This window comes from Sarcophilus harrisii, chromosome 4, assembly GCF_902635505.1.
Source record: "Sarcophilus harrisii chromosome 4, mSarHar1.11, whole genome shotgun sequence".
Taxonomy (NCBI): Eukaryota; Metazoa; Chordata; class Mammalia; order Dasyuromorphia; family Dasyuridae; genus Sarcophilus; species Sarcophilus harrisii.
In genome coordinates, this window is record NC_045429.1 from 337892807 (window position 1) to 337910915 (window position 18109).

The 18109-nt window shown below is 42.3% G+C and overlaps 2 protein-coding genes across 2 annotated transcripts in view; both read right to left on the minus strand.

The window, feature by feature from the left end:
- Nucleotides 1–9682, minus strand: part of STAT3 (signal transducer and activator of transcription 3) — a 61749-nt gene extending 52067 nt beyond the window's left edge. The window contains exon 1 of the mRNA XM_023502314.2: nt 9353–9682. The gene's annotated coding sequence lies outside the window, so the exon portion shown is untranslated. The remainder of the gene's footprint in view (nt 1–9352) is intronic.
- A 2817-nt stretch (nt 9683–12499) lies between these two features.
- Nucleotides 12500–18109, minus strand: part of NAGLU (N-acetyl-alpha-glucosaminidase) — a 7643-nt gene continuing 2033 nt past the window's right edge. The window contains exons 5-6 of the mRNA XM_031966303.1: nt 16343–16599; nt 12500–14564 (exon numbers count right to left, since the gene is read on the minus strand). Of these exons, the coding sequence (XP_031822163.1) occupies nt 13354–14564; nt 16343–16599 (1468 nt within the window). The 3' untranslated portion in view covers nt 12500–13353. The remainder of the gene's footprint in view (nt 14565–16342; nt 16600–18109) is intronic.

Here is an 18109-nt window from a genome sequence, read left to right on the forward strand (position 1 = left end):
CCTCTAGTTCTTTGGTCATAAATTCCACCCTTCTAAAAAAATCTGATAGACAAATGATCTTTTGTTATCCTAATTTGTTTATGGTATCATCTTTTATGCCCAAATCATGTATCCATTTTGACCTTATTTTGGTATGAGATGTGAGATATAGGACTATGCCGAGTTTCTGACATTATTTTCTAGTTTTCCCAGTAATTTTTGTTAAATACTGAGTTCTTAGTCCAGGAGCTGGACAGGGTAACGACTTTTCCTGACCAGATCCTACAGGACACTTTCAACTCAATCTCTCTGTTTTAACATATCTCATATATGAGAGTTTTGTATTATAGTTATGCCAAGCCTGCCTCTCCCTCTACTAAATTGTAACAGGCAATCCACCAGCATTTATTAAATGGAAACTATGTGGCAGATACCGTGCTTGAGGACCATCTAGTAAAACTTTAAGCACTATATATAAAAGTCATTATCCTTGCTATCTAAAATTGACTTTGATAAATCAAATAAAGTTACTGACAAATTCACAAAGAAGTCAGTTTTTAAAATTGTGTTAAGTACCTATGATTTGTAGAAATGCACACACATCCAACATTTTAGGAAGATTCTCTCCAGCAGTTGGGGTCTTAAAGTCAGACTCTCCCAACCTCACTCAGATTATTACAACACTGAGGAGAGAGTGTTCTATAAACAAGTGAAATTATCAACAGAGTAGGACATCAGGTGGTTAGCCTTAGATAAGGGCAGGATTTCCCCCACCCTATCCCCCCTTTCTGGCCTCCCCTTCACCAATCCAAGTCAATTTTCAGAAATTGCAATTTTAAAAACTACCCAAACCCCACTTCCCACCATTGCTTGAAGGGCCTCCTCCGAAAGGACATTATTTATTTACTAGGTCTACTTTCTGTTTCAAACACTGTTCAGCCACTGATTGCCGCCCCAAAGAGAACAAAGAAGCAAAATTTTTAAAAAGGCTTCTCCTTGTTTTGGCAGTACCTAGTACACAGTAAGCACTCAATAGATATTTGTTCCTTACTCCTCCTCCCTGTCTTTCTAATAATATAATGGATAGTACACTTGTTATCAGAACACTTGGGTCCAAATCTTATTAACACTGGCTATGACCATGCGCAAGTCACTTAACTGCTCTGAGCCTGCTTCTCCATCTGCAAAATCTAGGCAATATAACCTATAATTTCTACTTTTAGGGTTGCAAAGCTGAAATACGAATATATGTAACATTAAAAGTGCTATAGATGTAAATTATCACCATCATCATCATTATATTTATCATTTAAGACCTCAGAGCTAGAGAGAAATCAGTTCTGACTTCTTAACTATAAAACTCAGCATAAAGATTACCCAGAAAATTAAAACAATGGGTCAGTTTGTAAACAGCATTTGCCAGAACAAAGGAGGCAAGGAAAGTTTAGCTAGACTCAACCTGGAGTTGTGAAGTAATAGTGGCTTTACTGGAACAGGAAAAGACAAATTGAGACACTTTCTAAGACTCATGACAAGTTCCCTCCACCTGAAGCACCCTCTTCTTCCTGTCTATATTCCTTTTCTGCACCAACTAGTGTTACTACTCTCTTTCTGGTTTATCTTGCCTCAGAACCAAATTTATAAGACTACAAGTCATCTCTCAACTGATAAATGGTCAAAAGATATGAATAGACAATTTTCAGATGAGGAAATTAAGCCATCTATAGTAATATGAAAAAAAAATACTCTAAATCACTATTGATCAGAGAAATGCAAATTAAAACAACTCTAAGATTGGCTAAGATGACAGGAAAAGATAATGATAAATGTTGGAAGGGATATGGAAAAATTAGAACACTAATACATTGTTGATGGAGTTGTATATCGATTCAGCCATTTTGGAGAGCAATTTGTAACTCTGCCCAAAGAGTTGTAAAAATGTGCATATCTTTTGATCCAGCAGGGCCACTACTGGGTCTATACCCCAAAGAGATCATAAAAAAGGGAAAAGGATTCACATGTGCAAAAATGTTTGTAGCAGCTCTTTTTGTAAAACTGAGTGGATATCTATCACCTAGGGAATGACTGAACAAATGATGGTATATGAACATAAAGGAATATTCTTGTTCTATAAGAAATGATGAGCAGGCTCATTTCAAAAAACCCTGGAAAGACTTACCTGAACTTATGCTGAGTGAAGTGAACAGAGCCAAGAAAACAATGTATACAGTAACAGCAAGATTATGTGGTAATCAACTATGATAGAATTCGCTTTTCCTAGCAATCCAATGATCAAGACAATTCCAATAGACTTAGTGTGGAAACATCCACACACATGGATATATCCAGAGAAAGCACTATGGATACTTGAATGAGGATCAAAGCACACTATTTTCATTAAAATTTTTTTTTCTTTCTCATGGTTTTTCTATAGAACTATGTTTAAAAGGACTATACATGTATAACCTTAAAAAAAAAAAAAAAAAAAGACCTTAAAGAGACCTCTAAATTATATCTAAGATTCAACTCATAACTGAAGAACTGAGGCTCATTTGTATAATGCCACAAGATGTAATTTAGCCAATGGAGAAGATGTTTAAATTGTTTCATTGTATCAAATGTTGTCTGAAATGGGCTACAATATGGAAGCAGTGTGCAATGGTAGAAAGAAGATGGGATTGTATTCAAGGAAGATTTGAGTTAAAAATCTCTCTGTGATTAATTGTCAAGTCAATCAATCAAACATTTATGAAAACCTAGAATATGCCAGGCAATGTGGTAGGACTGAAGTTAAAGTTTCTGCCCCCAAAATAGGTTACAATCTAGTGAGGGATAAAATACATTACTATGTGTAAGTAAACACAAAATAGGAGGATAGAAACTCTAGCACCTGAGGGGAATCAGAAACGACTTCATGTATAAAGTAGGCCTCCAGCTGAATCTTGAAAGAAATCTGGGAGAGAAAAGAGTTGGAGGTAAGGAGGGGGCACATTCCATGCATAGGTCCAAGAGCTATGTATGAGGAACAGTAAAGAAGAAAATTTGACTGGGCTGGTATGTGTATGAATGGGAAGGCCAAAAAAATAAGAGAAGCCTGGATTGTGATGCGCGTTAAGACCAGGCAGAGTTTATATTTGAGTCACTGGAGTTTAATAGGGAGGGAATAGGATGATAATAAGTTAATCAGATCAGAGCTGGGACTTAAGATAGGGGTCGGGAGAGAGAAGAAACCAATAAGACTAATGGTGATAAAGAGCTAGACTAGAGGGATGGTTGTGTGGACAGAGAAGGGGACAAAGCAAAGAAATGTTGTAGAGAAAGGAAAAATGTTTGGTAACTGCAAATATGGATTAAATGAAAATAATGTCGTCAAATTGTATCATCCTTTAGAAGGCTGTCTCTTCAACTGAACTATAATATAAGCTCCTTGAGGACATATTTGCTAAAGAAACTAACACCCTTGGTCAACTGACAAGGTTTGTCCTTGTAATTTCACTTATTCAAAATGAATCACACTGTTCCTTTTTCACTGAAAGTCTATAAAGGTGATATAGACTGATCTATGATATCCCAAATTCACATTATAATAAGATCTTGGATATCGTGACAATAGCTGGCTACTACAGGAAGTAATGTTAAAACTGAAAAGAATCTTAAGAGATCATGGAGCTCTGAAGTCAAGATTTTGAAGATGCAAAAACTAAGGCCAAAAAAGGTTAAGCGACTTGCTCAAATTTACTTAGGAACAGAAAAGAGACTAACTCTCGGGTCTCCTGACATCTAATCCAAAACACTATTCCATTAGCCCACACCAAAGATCTGAAACACAAGTTCTTCCGGCCAATTTATCCAAAAAACCCAAAAAGGATAGGGGATGAGGAAGGAGATAAGAGATACAACCAGTCAACTCCACTGAGGAAAGGGAAGGGAATGACAGAGGAAGGCTAAGCTGTGGTAAAAAGTTTGCTGTGTCTAGTTTATAAGCAAAATGAGAATTAATAAAAGTAAGTTGATTCTTCCAAAAATTTTAGAAATATGCCATCAAAGCAATCACACTGGATAGCCCTACAGGCCAAAGTTCATGATATTAGGCTCTGGTTTCTACCAACAAGTGTATAACCACAACATTTCTTGTTTTCACTATTACTTTAAAAAACACTCAGAGAGCTGGGTGATTTTTGCACTCTAGTTCTCATGATTTCCAAGGGTTGCTGTCTGGGGACCCTGAAGGTCCTTCAGAATGTGTTAACTTCCTCTGGGAGCTGAGAAATGGCATAAAGGCCATAATCAGAGTTTTCAAATACATAACAAAGCTAAAAATGTTCTTCACAAACAAGGACAATGTGCTTTTTCAATGAAAAGAGTCATCCAGTGACGTTGGTACGTTCATTCTCAAAACCATATTCAATCCCAGAGGTAAAAGGGATCTGGAGATCACTGTCCCCTGTCTTTGGACCCTATCCATCCTTTATAAACATTCCCTCTTCTTTTTTGAAGCTTCCAACATCATTCTATCCTGTAGTGATCTCTCCCCAGTGTTCTATCCTAGATATTAGGCACTTCATCACACAGTGATAAAAGCATGAACCTTGAAGTCAGGTCAAATCCTGCCCCTAACAATTACTAGATACGTGTTTCATTTTAATTCTCTAAGTTTCAAGAATTGGAAAAGGAGTGGATGCCCATCAATTGGGGAATAGCTGAACAAGTTGTGGTGCATGAAGGTAATGGGAATATTATTGTTCTTTAAAAAATGATAAATAAGCAGATTATGGAAAGGCCTGGAAAGATTTACACGAACTGATGCTAAGCGAAACAAGCAGAACCAGGAATGCATTGTACATAATAATAATAAGAATGTACAATGATCAACTATGAAAGGCTTGGTTCTTCTCAGTGGTTCAGTGATCCAAGGCAATCCCAATAGACCTTGGTCAGAAAATGCCATCTGCATCCAGAAAAAGAACTAAGGAGACTGAATGTAAATCAATACATGCTATGTTCACTTCTTTTTTCCATTTTTCCATCTCTCCCGTGGTTTTTCCCTTTTGCTTTGATTTTTCTCTCCCAACATAATTAATAAAACAATATGTATTAAAAATAAACAAACAAAATTCGCTGAGCTTCAATTCTCCCAACTGTAAGATGGGGAAATAACATTTATAGTGCCCAAAAGACTGTTTGGAGGGACAAATAAGATGGTAGATGTAAAGCATTTTGAAAACCTTAAAACATTAACCAAATTTTTATCAACTATTATGATTTTATTAGCTTTGAAACATTTATTTTGCTATATCAAACTTATTTCTCTCTTATTTTATTTTATTTTATTTTTTTGCTGAGGCAATTGGGATTAAATGACTTGCCCAGGATCACATAGCTAGGAAATGTTAAGTGTCTGAGACCAGACCACACTTGAACCAGGTCCTCCTGACTTCAGGGCTGGTATTCTATCCACTGTGCCACCTAGTTGCCCCATCTTATCTAAATTTTCATATCATATATCAACTTATTTTTATTTCTCCATCCCAGTTAAAATCTTGAATCCTCAAGTCCTCTATAAAGACCTTGCCTTACACATAGTCATTATTTAATAAATATTTGTTAAATTGAGTTGGTTGACTGTGAGGTGCCATAAATAAAAGGATGTTGCATAAAAGCTTCTGGAAGTCAACCTGATGTTCTATATTTCATAGCTAGGAAAACAGACACATAAATGACTTGCAAGAAAGGAAAAAAAAAAGATGTTATAAGAGAAATTGTGCCCCTAAAAGCGTGCTAACTCTCAGCACTTAGATCACAGCTGACCCTGACACAGTGACATTTAGGTCATGACTTAAATGAATCTGCAGAATCTTTTGAATAAACAGTCCTTCCTATTAGCCAAATATTTGTTCATTGTGAAGAACAACTCTACTTAGGTTTTAAGATAAATTGTTACTTAAACAATCTTTAGCAATCTGAAAGTCACCCAAACTAGATTCTATTTATACTTCTACTATCAATTCTCAATATTGAATCACAGTGTGTTTTAACATGAAGAGAAAGTAGCCTAATACAACAGAAAATGCACCAGGTCACTAGCCAGTGGCGTTGTCTTGAGCAAACCTTCTCCTTTCTTCCAACCTCAGTCCCTTCATTTGTAAAATGATAAGCCTAACTAAAATGCTCCAGGGTCCATATGGCTCTGAAATATTATTATTCCTGAGAATGTCATTATATCCCTTTTGTTTCCCAACAGGGACTCAGGTCCAATCAATATATTCACTCTCAGAACCATTTAAGTTAATCAGGCCACTACTAGTACAATAGAAAGAGCACTGGATAAGGAGTTAAGGCCTGGGTTTTTTCTATAACCTGTTCCACTTCCTGGTAATTGTGTGACCTGGGGCAAATCATCCTTTTTTTTTTCTGAGCCTCTACTTTCTCATTTGCAAAATGAGGATAATATCATTGGTCTGTTTGGAGGATCAAAAGAGATCAAATATGATTACCAAAGAACAAGATTGTATTCTAATCAAATGATAGCTGAAAATGGGCTCTTTGGCCACAGCAACTGCTGTACTTCCAGTTTCCAATAAGTGGCAAGGCACTTTTGATTTGGCCTTGTTGCCAGACAGTGAATCTGCAAACAGTGTCACTGAGTCGCAGTGCCCCTGAGAAGGTAACCTACTCTAATGGAATAGAGTATTGGGTGGAGAGGGAGAAGACCAAAGTTCCAATTCCAGCTACTAAGCAGACTATGAGAAGACCCCAAAACTCAGACCACAACTCGCCACAGCACAATGACATTTAGGTCATCATAATTACCTATGTGACCTTGGTTAAGTCATTTAATCTTTCTGAATCTTAGCTTCCTCATCTATAAAATAAGCAAATTAAAGCTTCTCTAAACCCTATGATTTCATGATTATTTTGTCTTGTCTCCCCTGTTTTGAAATTCTGCATTATTATACTTAAGATATAGTTGCATGCTAGCTCTTTGAGGATCTTAATGAAATGAGAAGTAACTTTAATGCTAACGAACAGGTTAAACATTCACAGAAAAAGTCTTTATGTTCATCCAGTTTTGAATTGTCTGCATGATAATGGTCAGTCACGAACTGTGTATATTCTTTAGAGATAAGACAACTGATTACTTTTCAGGCCACATGTAGGATAAGAAGTACTCTAAGTATATAACATGTAAGTGGGGAAAATGTGGGCAGGAAAAATGACAGCCTAAATTTATAGCCAGAAACAGAACAGAAACAGAACAGTTAACAGAAACAATAGAAAGCAACATGTACCAGACATGAAAAAGGCAACTTTTTGAGTGATGCTTAGTTATGCAAAATATTCCAATATTAAGTCTTACACACCAAATATCACTTTAATTTGTGCACAAGGCCTCAACAAGAGATGCCTTGCTAGTCTTTGTTTCCCTTTCCTTCTGCATTTACCCACGATCTTGGCCCAGAGACAGAATACTCCCATTTGTTATTACTTCACTCTGACCTGTACAATTAAGCAACACCACAATCCAATAAGTGCAATGGTTCAATTATTTATCTTCTGTCCTCCTTTGTCGGGTGCATTTTTTTTTAAATGAACAACAAATAGCAGGGGGAAAGCACCCAAGGGAAGTATTACATTTCTCTGAAGCTGAGGTATTTGTTTGGATGTGAAATCTAGCTAATATCCCAGTCAGAAAGAGTGGGGAGGAATAAAAGAACAGTCTCTGAAAAGCCATTTATGTCTACCTAATTGCACTGGGATGGGAAGGGGTGAAGGAGTACAACAAGAAAACTGATATCCAAGCAACTCAATGGTTTCATGCATTCTTGCCAAGAATTAAGACCATAAGATTTAAAGCCTTAGAGATAATGAAATGGCAGAGCAACACTTATATGATACTTTAAGATTTTCAAAGAATTGTTCTCACTACACATTGAGATAGGTAGTGAGAGTATCTCCATTTTAAAGATAAGGAAATTGGGATTCAGAAATTAAGACTAGTCACACAAATATTAATTGTCAAAACCAGGATTTGAACCTATCTTTCCTACCTCCAAGTTTGGCTCTCTTTCTGATATACCATACCAGTTTCTCACTTAATCTGATCCTTTTATTCTGCAGACAAGAAAACTAAGGCACCTAAAGCCAAATGCTGATTCTAGCCTTTTTTACCTATATGATTTTAGAGGAAGATATTTAATCTTTCTGCTCCTCAGCATCCTGGAGACAGACAATTTCTAAGAACCTTTTCAATCCTATTCCCATAAAACCTATCTAAGAGTCTGATTGTAAATGCAGCACTCTTTCCACTATCCTAGACTATCAATCCTTAACTCCACCTGGATTCTAAGCAATGCGGCTATTTATACAGAAAAGATACAAGGAGTATAATCATGGGAGTCACCTCTCAACTCTAGATTCCCAGACATTTCCCTGATAACTCCCTTGAAGAAGGTTAAGGGAGACAGAATGCCGTTGAAGAATTATCTTCACTTAAAGAATGATAACTGAGGGAAAAGGAAGAATGGATAGGGAAAAAACGCAACAAATTATTTTTCTTTGAAGGGGAGGAAACAGGACTGATTTCCAATGAAGGATGAGAGAAAGGAAACAGGAATTAGAGGAATGAGAATGAAAGAATATTGAGTGTCTTTTCTCGGAAGGAGAAAATCACTTAGCACAGGGTCTGGCAAATAGTAGGTGCTTAATAAATGTTCCTGATTGGTGAAGGGAGAGGGAGTGATAAGGAAACTTATTTTTCCTAGGAGAGATAGGGAAGCTTTCCCCCCTTAGATAATTGGAGGAGAGAAAATAATTAGGTGAGCCTGATTTTCCTTAAAGGAAAAGAAACCAGGATCTCTCCCCGGGGGAAATTTAAGGGGGAAATGATGGGGAAGCCTGTCCTTACATAAGCGGGAGAAGGAAAGAGTCTTTCCCCGAAGCAGATGGTAAGGAGACGTGGGGAAGGGAAGATTCTCTACCCAGGGATGATGTGAGGAGAATTGGAGGAGGGAGGACTCTTTAAGAAGGACAGGTAGAGGGCCAAGGGAGGTGGGAGGGCTATCTCCCCAAAAGGAGTGAGAGGAGGGAGATTAAAGAGGGAAGAAGAGAGAATTCCCTTTAGGAGAAACAGAAGTGGGAGCGGAAGAGGGAAAGAGAAGGGGAGAAGGAGGGAGAACTCTCCCCAGAGATGATGTAGGGAAGAAGAAATGGAGGAGGGAGGACTATCTCCCCAAGCAGTAGTGGGAGGAGGGAGCCGAAAAGAAGGGAGGAGGAGAAAGGATTGCTTCCCCAGGAGAGGGGAGAGGGAAGGAAGAAGAGCAGGGAGGAGGGAGGAGGGAGGACCCTCTCCCTTCCCGGGAGCCCCGCCCCTCACCTGGTCCGGGAGCTGCGGCCCGTGACAGGCCCCGCGGCCCCGCTGCTGGAGTGGCCCAAGTCGCAGGCCAAGCGGATAGTCTCTTCAGGCCTTGCGGACGGCCGAGTGGCTCCGAAGCTGCCTCAGCTCAATCGCAATCTGAGCCCCTGAACTGGAGGCGGCGGCGCCCGGGTGAAGGAGGAGTTACGTCTCTTAGTCGGGGTTCGGACTCCCGGGGTCCCTTCTCAATTTAACGTCGAATCCCACTCCTCAGCCACCGCTACCGCCGCTGCTCCGGAAACGGCTGAGTAACAGCCCACTCAGCCAATCGCCACCAGGATCCCGGCCAGCTAAGACCCACCCCTAATGCATAATTCATGAAGCCCCAGCCTCCTCTGCCACTGACCGGACTGGGTCGACTAATTATGCCTCAGGAACCCCGCCCCGAAAGCCAATGAGCAAAGGCCGTCCGGATAAATTATGTAGAATAAATGACGTATTAAGGGACGCCCCCGTGCGGGCTGTTCCCTAGGTGGCGCTGCTCCTCCCGCCGGAGCTCCGGAACAGCCAAGGCTAAGGCCACGGAAGCCCCGGAGGGAGGGAGGGAAGATGACGGGAATGTACTGCTGAAAACTCAGCTGAGTTCCTGGCAAGGAGTGACGTCAAAGGCATTTTAAATGCCCCTGGTGCGGCTCCCTCCTCCCTTCACCTCCATCCCCCATGCCCACGCCGGACCCCTGGCCCTCCCGGGTGCTAGGAGAGAGTAGAAAAGATAGAGGATCCACGTGGGAATGGGCCCATCTGGTAGACCCCTTCACACGCCGCCCCTCCCGAAGTACCCGATGCCAGCTGGAAGGGCCAAGGCCCAGGGCTGGAGACAACGAGAAAGAAATGGCACGGGCCTTGTCCACCTACAGGCTGATATTGCGACACTGAGCGTTGCGCGCGAGCAACACCCTCAGCCTCACTCACGGAAATGAGGAAAGACGTGACACGTAAATAAAAATGAGGACTAAAACAAGCAGAGAGGGAAATTCGGCAGTCATAGATTTTCCCGTTCTCCTTCCGATGCACTCCAGACTGTTTTACACTTGACCTTGGCTAGTTCAGACTACACAATAGTCAGAGCTCTATTTTGCATACTAAAATAACATCGTTTAATATCTTCTTAAATCGTCTGATTAATCCTTTGCTCTCGGCAAAAAGAGTTAAACACATAGAAGAATCTGCACCTATCTTAAGATACTTGCTAAAGTGCTCAAAGGTACAGACAATTTTCAGGGAAAACAATCCAAAATTCTGGATTGGAGTGTAACCTTTACCTCTCTCAGGCTCAAGTTAACTACTAAACCCAACAGAAGTAATTTGTTTTACCTACTTCAACCTATAATTAATGTTTTTAAGACAAGAGATTGTGTACAATGTCCCAAGAGTTTTAGGATTAAGACTGGCCTGAGACTTGTAGGGGCAGTCTAACTTCTTCAATATGTTACTCTCTCCAACTATACCTCATTCTATGAAATTTCTGTACTTGTCCTCTTATATATCTTTCATAAGAAATCTGCAAACCATGTCAAGTTCAAGATGTCTTGAAACAGATGCTATTCAATACAATGCTTAAATAAGATTCCAGAAGGCTGATGATTAAAAATGTGCTGGATCCATCTGACAAGTGATATGATTAATACATACCTTATCGGACATCATCACTAATTTAGCCATTAAAATGTGAGGGCCTTGAGTGCAGAAACTGTTACTTTCCATTTGTATCCAAATGGATACAAAAGAAAGCATGCTTTCTTTGCTCATCCCCACCTCCTCATTCATTTGACAATGTATTCTTTATATCATTGGGATATCACACAGGAATACTCAGCTAAAGACAAGGGTCTCTCTAATTACAATGTAAGAATATTGGCAACTGATTCAGGAGGAGCCATCCCCTGCTTGGTCTTCCTACACATCAAAAACATGTTACTAAGGGTTCCTTAGATGAGTCTTGAGATTAGCCTTCAAATTCCCTGGTAGCCTCTTCTGTTTTATCAGTCACCTGAGCATGGGTGATTGAAAAGAAATCCTGAAAATATAGCTGCTTCACAAGTTCAAGGGAGGAATTCCTGAATCATTTCTGGCTACTCACTGGTAGATATTTCCTACATCTTTTAACACTCATAGAGAAGATATCCCATGACCAGGAAAAAATTCCAGGAGGATGTGGCAGTTGAAAGGACTAAAGTCCAGGATAGACAGAAATCCAGCCTTGTAAATTATATAGACAGCACAGATTAGGGGAGAGGGTAAAATATCTGCTCACCAATCCCCATAAAGTACATTTGAAGAGAATAAGTAGATCATGGGTCGTTTAATATTTAATATGGGATTATAAGTTTTGTTATCAAGGTTTTTGCTTTTTTAGTAGTAGAGGGGGGAAAAACACATACATGTGTAATCAACACAAAAATTTGCTCTTCCTTTAACCCTTGAGAATTAAGTGAAGTCAAAGCCAAATCCACAAATCATAAAAATTCATAGAATCATTTCTTCTGGAAGGGAACTTAAGAGAGGTCCAACTTTTTTGTTTTGATGAGAAAATTTGAGGATCCAAGTTTTCACCTAGTTAGGAAGTAGCAGCATCTATTTGACCCCTAAATCAACTCTGACTCCAGATGCAAAGTTCTTTCCATCCTCTGGCTGTAGCAAGGGGGAAAAGGAAAGAGGCATATATTCCTAAATAAGAGAGCTAGGGCAAAATTCCCACGATTATCCCTGAGGGGGGATGAGGATGCCCAGGGGTATCTTGATTATTCACTGGTCCCTGTGAGTGGCAACAACACAGCTAGATACTTTCACATATCCTCTAGGGCAAACCTCCTAGATTGTAGACTGCATTAAAGAGCAAGCCTCTGGGGGCCAGGAAGAGAGAAAGAGCAAAGAGAGGCTGAGGTAAAGGCTAGATATCCTGATGCAGGCCTGATCAGTGACCACATCTGCAGGATATCTGGTGGGATAGATGTCCTGGCATTAATAGGAAACAAATTTTAACTCCTCATCTCCAACCAGGGACTCCCCCACCTCCACAGTAGGTCTTTGGCTCTGCTCTCCGTCCACTGCTTAAAGAATCAGCCTACAAGACATCACAAAATGCAGACCAATTCCAGAAGAACAGAATGTGATAAAAACTACCTTTACTCCATAGAAAGAGACAGGGCAGAGACACAAGGAAGATAAAGTTTTGAAACAGGAAAGGGTGACTAGAAGGAATTAAGAGAGGCAAAAAGCTAAAGCTAGAGAGAGATTTCAGAAGCTGGCCAAGCCCTTGTGCCCCAAGGGCACCTCCTTTTTCTGAAGCCCCCAGTTTCCTTTTTTGTGTCTACTTCATTATCTCAAGGCCAGTGAGCTTTCACTACCCCATTCTTCACTTTCTCTCCTTTCTTCCCAAACTTAATCTGCTGGCAAGCATCACAGAGGTCTTACCACCTCTGAAGGCTGAGTAGGGGAAACTGAGGCAAAGGGCAGCAGCCTAGAGCCAAATACAGCTGCTTTCAAAGCTAAGGGGAGAGGAGGGAGTGGATAGAGTTAGTCATCTCCACTTGATTATTCTAAGTATACACACTGCTGCTTTGGCCCCTCTGAGGATAGACCTAGACAGACATGCTGAAATACTGATTTATTAATTGAATGAGAAAACAATGGTTTGATTTCCATTTCTGAAGTAGAGGAGAGAATGGCATGGAGAATCCCCTCCATACTCTCAATTCACAGGATCCACTTCCTATCCTAGATCTTCCCTCATCTTCCCCCCTCTCCCCCCAACTCTTCAGAGAGCTCAGTCCAGATCCTGAATCCAGCAAGGGACACACAGCAAGGGGGAGAGACCATCTGCAAGAACTGTCCATGGTTTGTAAACCGATCCCCTCCAAAGGGTCCCAAGTTAGGGCACTGATAGGATTCAGGGTCCCAAGAGGGAACTTAAGAGTGCCAGGAACTATGGAGAATCCAGGTAGCACAGGTGAGGGGGTGGGTCACACAGCTCCTGCTTGATACCTTGGATAATACCTGAGGAAAAATTTCTTGACAAGGTCAACAGTGTCACCCTGAGGTTGGGTGGGGAACTTCTCCCTCCCCAGTACAAAGTTCTGTCCCAACAGCAAGGCTTCACTCTCAAACTGGTTCTGGTGGAAGGGGGTGCCTTCAGCCAGGCTCTTCACCAGCATCTCCACAAAGAGCTTCCATCGAGGGGCATAGTAGCCGGCCACCAGTCCTGCAAGTTGCTTGTTGGCATAGTCCAGGATGTTTCCTGTGGGCCCCCACAAGGTCAGCTGGTAGAGAGCATTCTGCTTATACTGCCAGGCTTCAGCCTCACTGACTGCCATCTCCCGGGCCTGCTCCAGCCAGGCACCTAAAAGGAACCGCTCATCACTGGCCAGCAGCTCATCCAAGGAGGGCAGCAGGTCAAAGACCAGCAGGCCACCAGCAGTGAGCAAGGCCGGCATTGCTCCCGCCTCAAATGCTGTCCTGAGCTCCTCATAGTACAGGCTCACCAACTCCTGGGCAACCTGCCTTGTAACATCCAGCAGGTCATAGCGAAAGGCAGGGCTGGAGGCCAGCACTGGGGCCGCTTCCAGCAGCAACCTCCAGGCCTCAAATACATCACTGCGGTTGTACCAGACAGAAATGTCCAGGTGAAGGGACGGTCGCTTCACCAGTGGGCTGCGATTGTGGCCAGTGCACAAATCACCAGAACAGTTGTAGACACTTTGGAGCAGCAGCTTCCAGGCAGCTTCTGCATGGGAGTGGGGAGTCCCATACCGCTGGGCTGCAAAGCCTGCTACCCAAGCCCCTAGATCAGGCAAGGGACCCTTCTGCCAGCCCAGCTCAGCCATCAGGGCATAGACTACTTCATTCTGATTGATGCCTTCTGGGACAATGCCAGTACCCACAAAGGTGGAATTGGGAAAGAGCCAGGCATCTGAGGGTCCCCTGTTCACAGCATCCAAAGCCCCAAAAAGCCCATGGTTTCCCCCGAAATTGTGCAACATGCACCAGATGAATGGCTGGCCGTAGAAGGAGTCAGTTCGAGAATAGACAGGCTTGGATTCAGCATAGAGATCAAGGACAAGAAGGCGGCCAAGAGGCACAGCCTTCAGCACAGCCTTCACCTGAGGGGGTTTCCAGAAGTCAGGCTGGTGTTGAAAAAGCCAGCCCTGGAGAAGCCACACAGCATCAACATCCACTGTAGGAAGAAGAGACAGCTGGTGAAAGGAGGAAAACACCTGGGTCTCTCCCACAGGGAACCCAAACCTAGATCCTGACCCTTGACACCCATCCTACATTGGACCAACACACAGACACAGCCCTGCTTCTTTATCTTAGGCTCTCTGGCCCTAGTGAGTCAGATGCTGCCTACTATGTGCTAAGTACTAGAGCTACAAATAAAGGGGAAAATAGTCCTTGCTCTCAAGGAGCTCATATTCTATCAGAAGGGACAACATACAAATGACTATGTAAAAACAAGATACAGCCAGGATGCACTAGAGACAATCACCAGAGGGAAGGCACTAGTGTAAAGAGAATTCAGGAAAGCTTCCTGGAGGAGGTGGCTCATTAGATGCAAAGCCAGGGAAAAGCAGAGATGATGAAAGGCATTTTCGACATGGAGGATAGGAAAGAGTCAACAGAGTGAGAGTCTTGTTCTAGAAATAACAAGAACATTAGTGTCAGAGTAATCGGGCTGGACAGAGATGGAACTAGGCTTGAAGGGAGTCCGAGGTGGGGGGAGATGTATAAGTCAGAGAGAGTTGCTAAGTCAGTACAGTATATTTAATTATATTCAGTTTATTCAGTTATTCAGCTAAAGACATCCAATAGGCAGTTGGACAGATGAGACTAAAGATCAGCAGAGAAGTTAGGGCACGATTCAGAAATCCAAGAATAATCACTAAGGTGCAGATGATAGTTGAATGCAAGGAGATGGATGAGATCACCAAGTGAAATTAATACAGAGGGAGAAGAGAGGGCCCAGGAACGGGGCCTGTGGGATTCCCAGGGTTAGTGGGAGTGACTCAGACAAAGTTCCAGTAAAGGAGACTGAGGAGTGATCAAGGAGAACCAAAGAACAGCCCAGAGAGAGGAGAAGAAAGGGAATCAAAGTGTAAAAGATTGCAGAGGGGCCGGGAAGGACAAGGATGGAGAAGAGACCCTCAGATCTGGCAATTAAGAGATCTCTAGGGCCCTGAGAGAGCAGTTTCAGGGAGGAAAGCTGAGGAGGAAAGCTCCTGAAGGGAGCTTCTCAAGGTGAGAGGTAAGGAGAGAAGAAAATGGTCATAGAGGCTAGGGAATGAGTGAGGACTTCTGGGGATGGCCTGTGGGGAAGCAGCCATTTGCTGGAGAGGCCCATGCTTCCTGAGGGAATGGGAAGGAGAGAGAATAAAAGAATCCCAAGGGAAGGCCTAAGACAGTGAGCAGGGGGAGTCAGGAGGCCCAGGCTACGGCTTGAACCTTGGCACTCAGCAGCCATGGGATCTCAGAATTCACCTCCCCATACACAAAATGGAAAGGAATCAGAGCAAGAGGGACCTCAGAGACTGCTTAATCCAACCCCTGTTGGGACCTGAGGAGACTGTTTCCTCCTGAAGAATATTTTGTAATGAAGCTGTGAACACCGGGCCAGGTTTTGAGCAGGGATCATGTGAGGAGCTGACATTTATAGAGAGTTTCAAGCTTTGCAAAGCATGTAACACAGGGCAGTGAGTGCTATTATCCCCATTTTACAGATGAAGAAACTGAGGCTCAGAGAGATTTTTAAAAGTTTCCCCAGGGTCCCTCAGGCAGTGAGACAGGCTCACAGTCACTAACAGTCAGCTTATCTTCAGCATCAGCCTCCTGACACCCCCCACTTTCCCCAAACCTCTCCTTTCCTTGTTGACGTCCCCTTCTTTCCCCATCTGTATGATCCCTCCAGGATGTCCTTGCTCTTTGTGTCCATCTCCCTCAGCACCTCGCCCTCCTCACCTGCAATCATGGCCTCATAGACTGCAGCTGTGGCAGCAGCCAGGTAAGCTGGCTCAGAGGAAGGGGGCTCCATTTCATTGAAGGTATCAGCACTATAGATGTGGTCAGTACCAAACTCCTGAGTCAGCTCCCTCAGGAAGAGACTCCCAACCACGGGGAACAAGGGGTCTTCAGGGGCTAAGAGGTAGGAGCAGGAGTAAGTACAGTTGAAGTGGCCCCACATGCCCAGATGGGTGACATTGGCCTGAGGGAACACCCTAGAAAGGGAGACATATGGTGGAGGGAGAATGAAGGAGGAGACAGGGGATGGGAGAGACAAGGGGCAAGATTATATTGATGGAGGGAAAATTTGACCAGAGCGCCCTCCCTCCAATCTCCTTACAGAGGACCCACAAAAGAGCTCTTTCTTTGTATCAAAGTGTCTCCTCCTTCAGGATTAACCAGCAGAATCAAGTAAGGGCTTATATGTAACTTTTTTAGGAACATGGACCTCCTTTGGCAGTCTGCTGTAGTCATCCTCATAATAAAATCTTCAAATGCATAAAGTCATAACATAAGGTTACAAAGGAAACCAATTCTATGAAAACACAATGATCAAAATGCTAAAACAAAACAACCAATCAAAAAACCTCAACTCAACTTCATCGAACCCTTGGTAAGAACTCCCAAATAAAGTAAGCATTATTTTTTGGAACAATGTCAATGAAATAACTTTCAATTGTGATCACTAATTTATAGTCAGAATTATATGCTATTTAGTGGAAGGCTAGTGGGAAAGAACAAAGGCAAGGAGGCTAGGGAAAGGCTCAAGGCACATGGTCCCAGGAGTATCTTCTGTAATAAGAGTTTCCTTCAAGGATTCATGGATATGAGGGAAAGATGGCTGGACCTGGAGTCGGGATTCAAGACCTGCTGCAGACACTTATGCCCATAACATCTCCCACAAGAGATTTATATGTTGTTGGTGTTCACTTTGGTACATAAGCTAATTTCCTGAAGAGATTATTTCATTTTTTGCATTTACATCCACACCACATAATCCAACACATGGTATATGCTTAATTGCTTAAGAAATATTTGATTGAAAAAAAAGAAAAAGAAAAAGAAAGAAATATTGGATTGACTGATTGAGTGAAGGGGCCCAAAGTAGGGAAGTGTTTTTCCACGGGTCACACAGTTTGTCAGGGGCACAGTCAAGACCGGAATCCGAGTCTTCCAGCCCACAGAACAAGGTTCTTTCTGCTTCTTCCCATAAGGTGAATTCTCCCATTTATAAAGGGTTTTTAGAATAACCTTCCTGTGGAGCAGTAGAATGAGGGCTGAGTTTACAGACAAGGGAATCAAGTTCAAATCCCAACTTTGCTGTTTCCTCTTCTGTGACTACAGATAAGACACCACTTCTCCAGGCTTCAGTTTAATCAGGCAACAAATACTTCTCAAGCTTAAGCTATGTGACAGATGGTGAAATATAGACAAATGAAACATGCTTGCCCTGGAGGAACTGACATTCTAAGAGAGGGAAGACAAGGTGAGGAGCCGACATCCTAACAGAGGAGGCACAAGGTGCGGAGCTGACATTTTATCAGAGGAGGCATAAGGCACTTCCATTTAGGTACAAACACACAAGGAAGATTCCAGGCCACCTAGCTGGGAGGATACTGGCAGCTGGGAGACAGAGAAGGTCTCACACCACAGGAGATGGTCTCTAAAGTCCCTCCCAATTCCAGATCTATGACCACTGCTGGAAACAAAACAGGTCTCACTTTT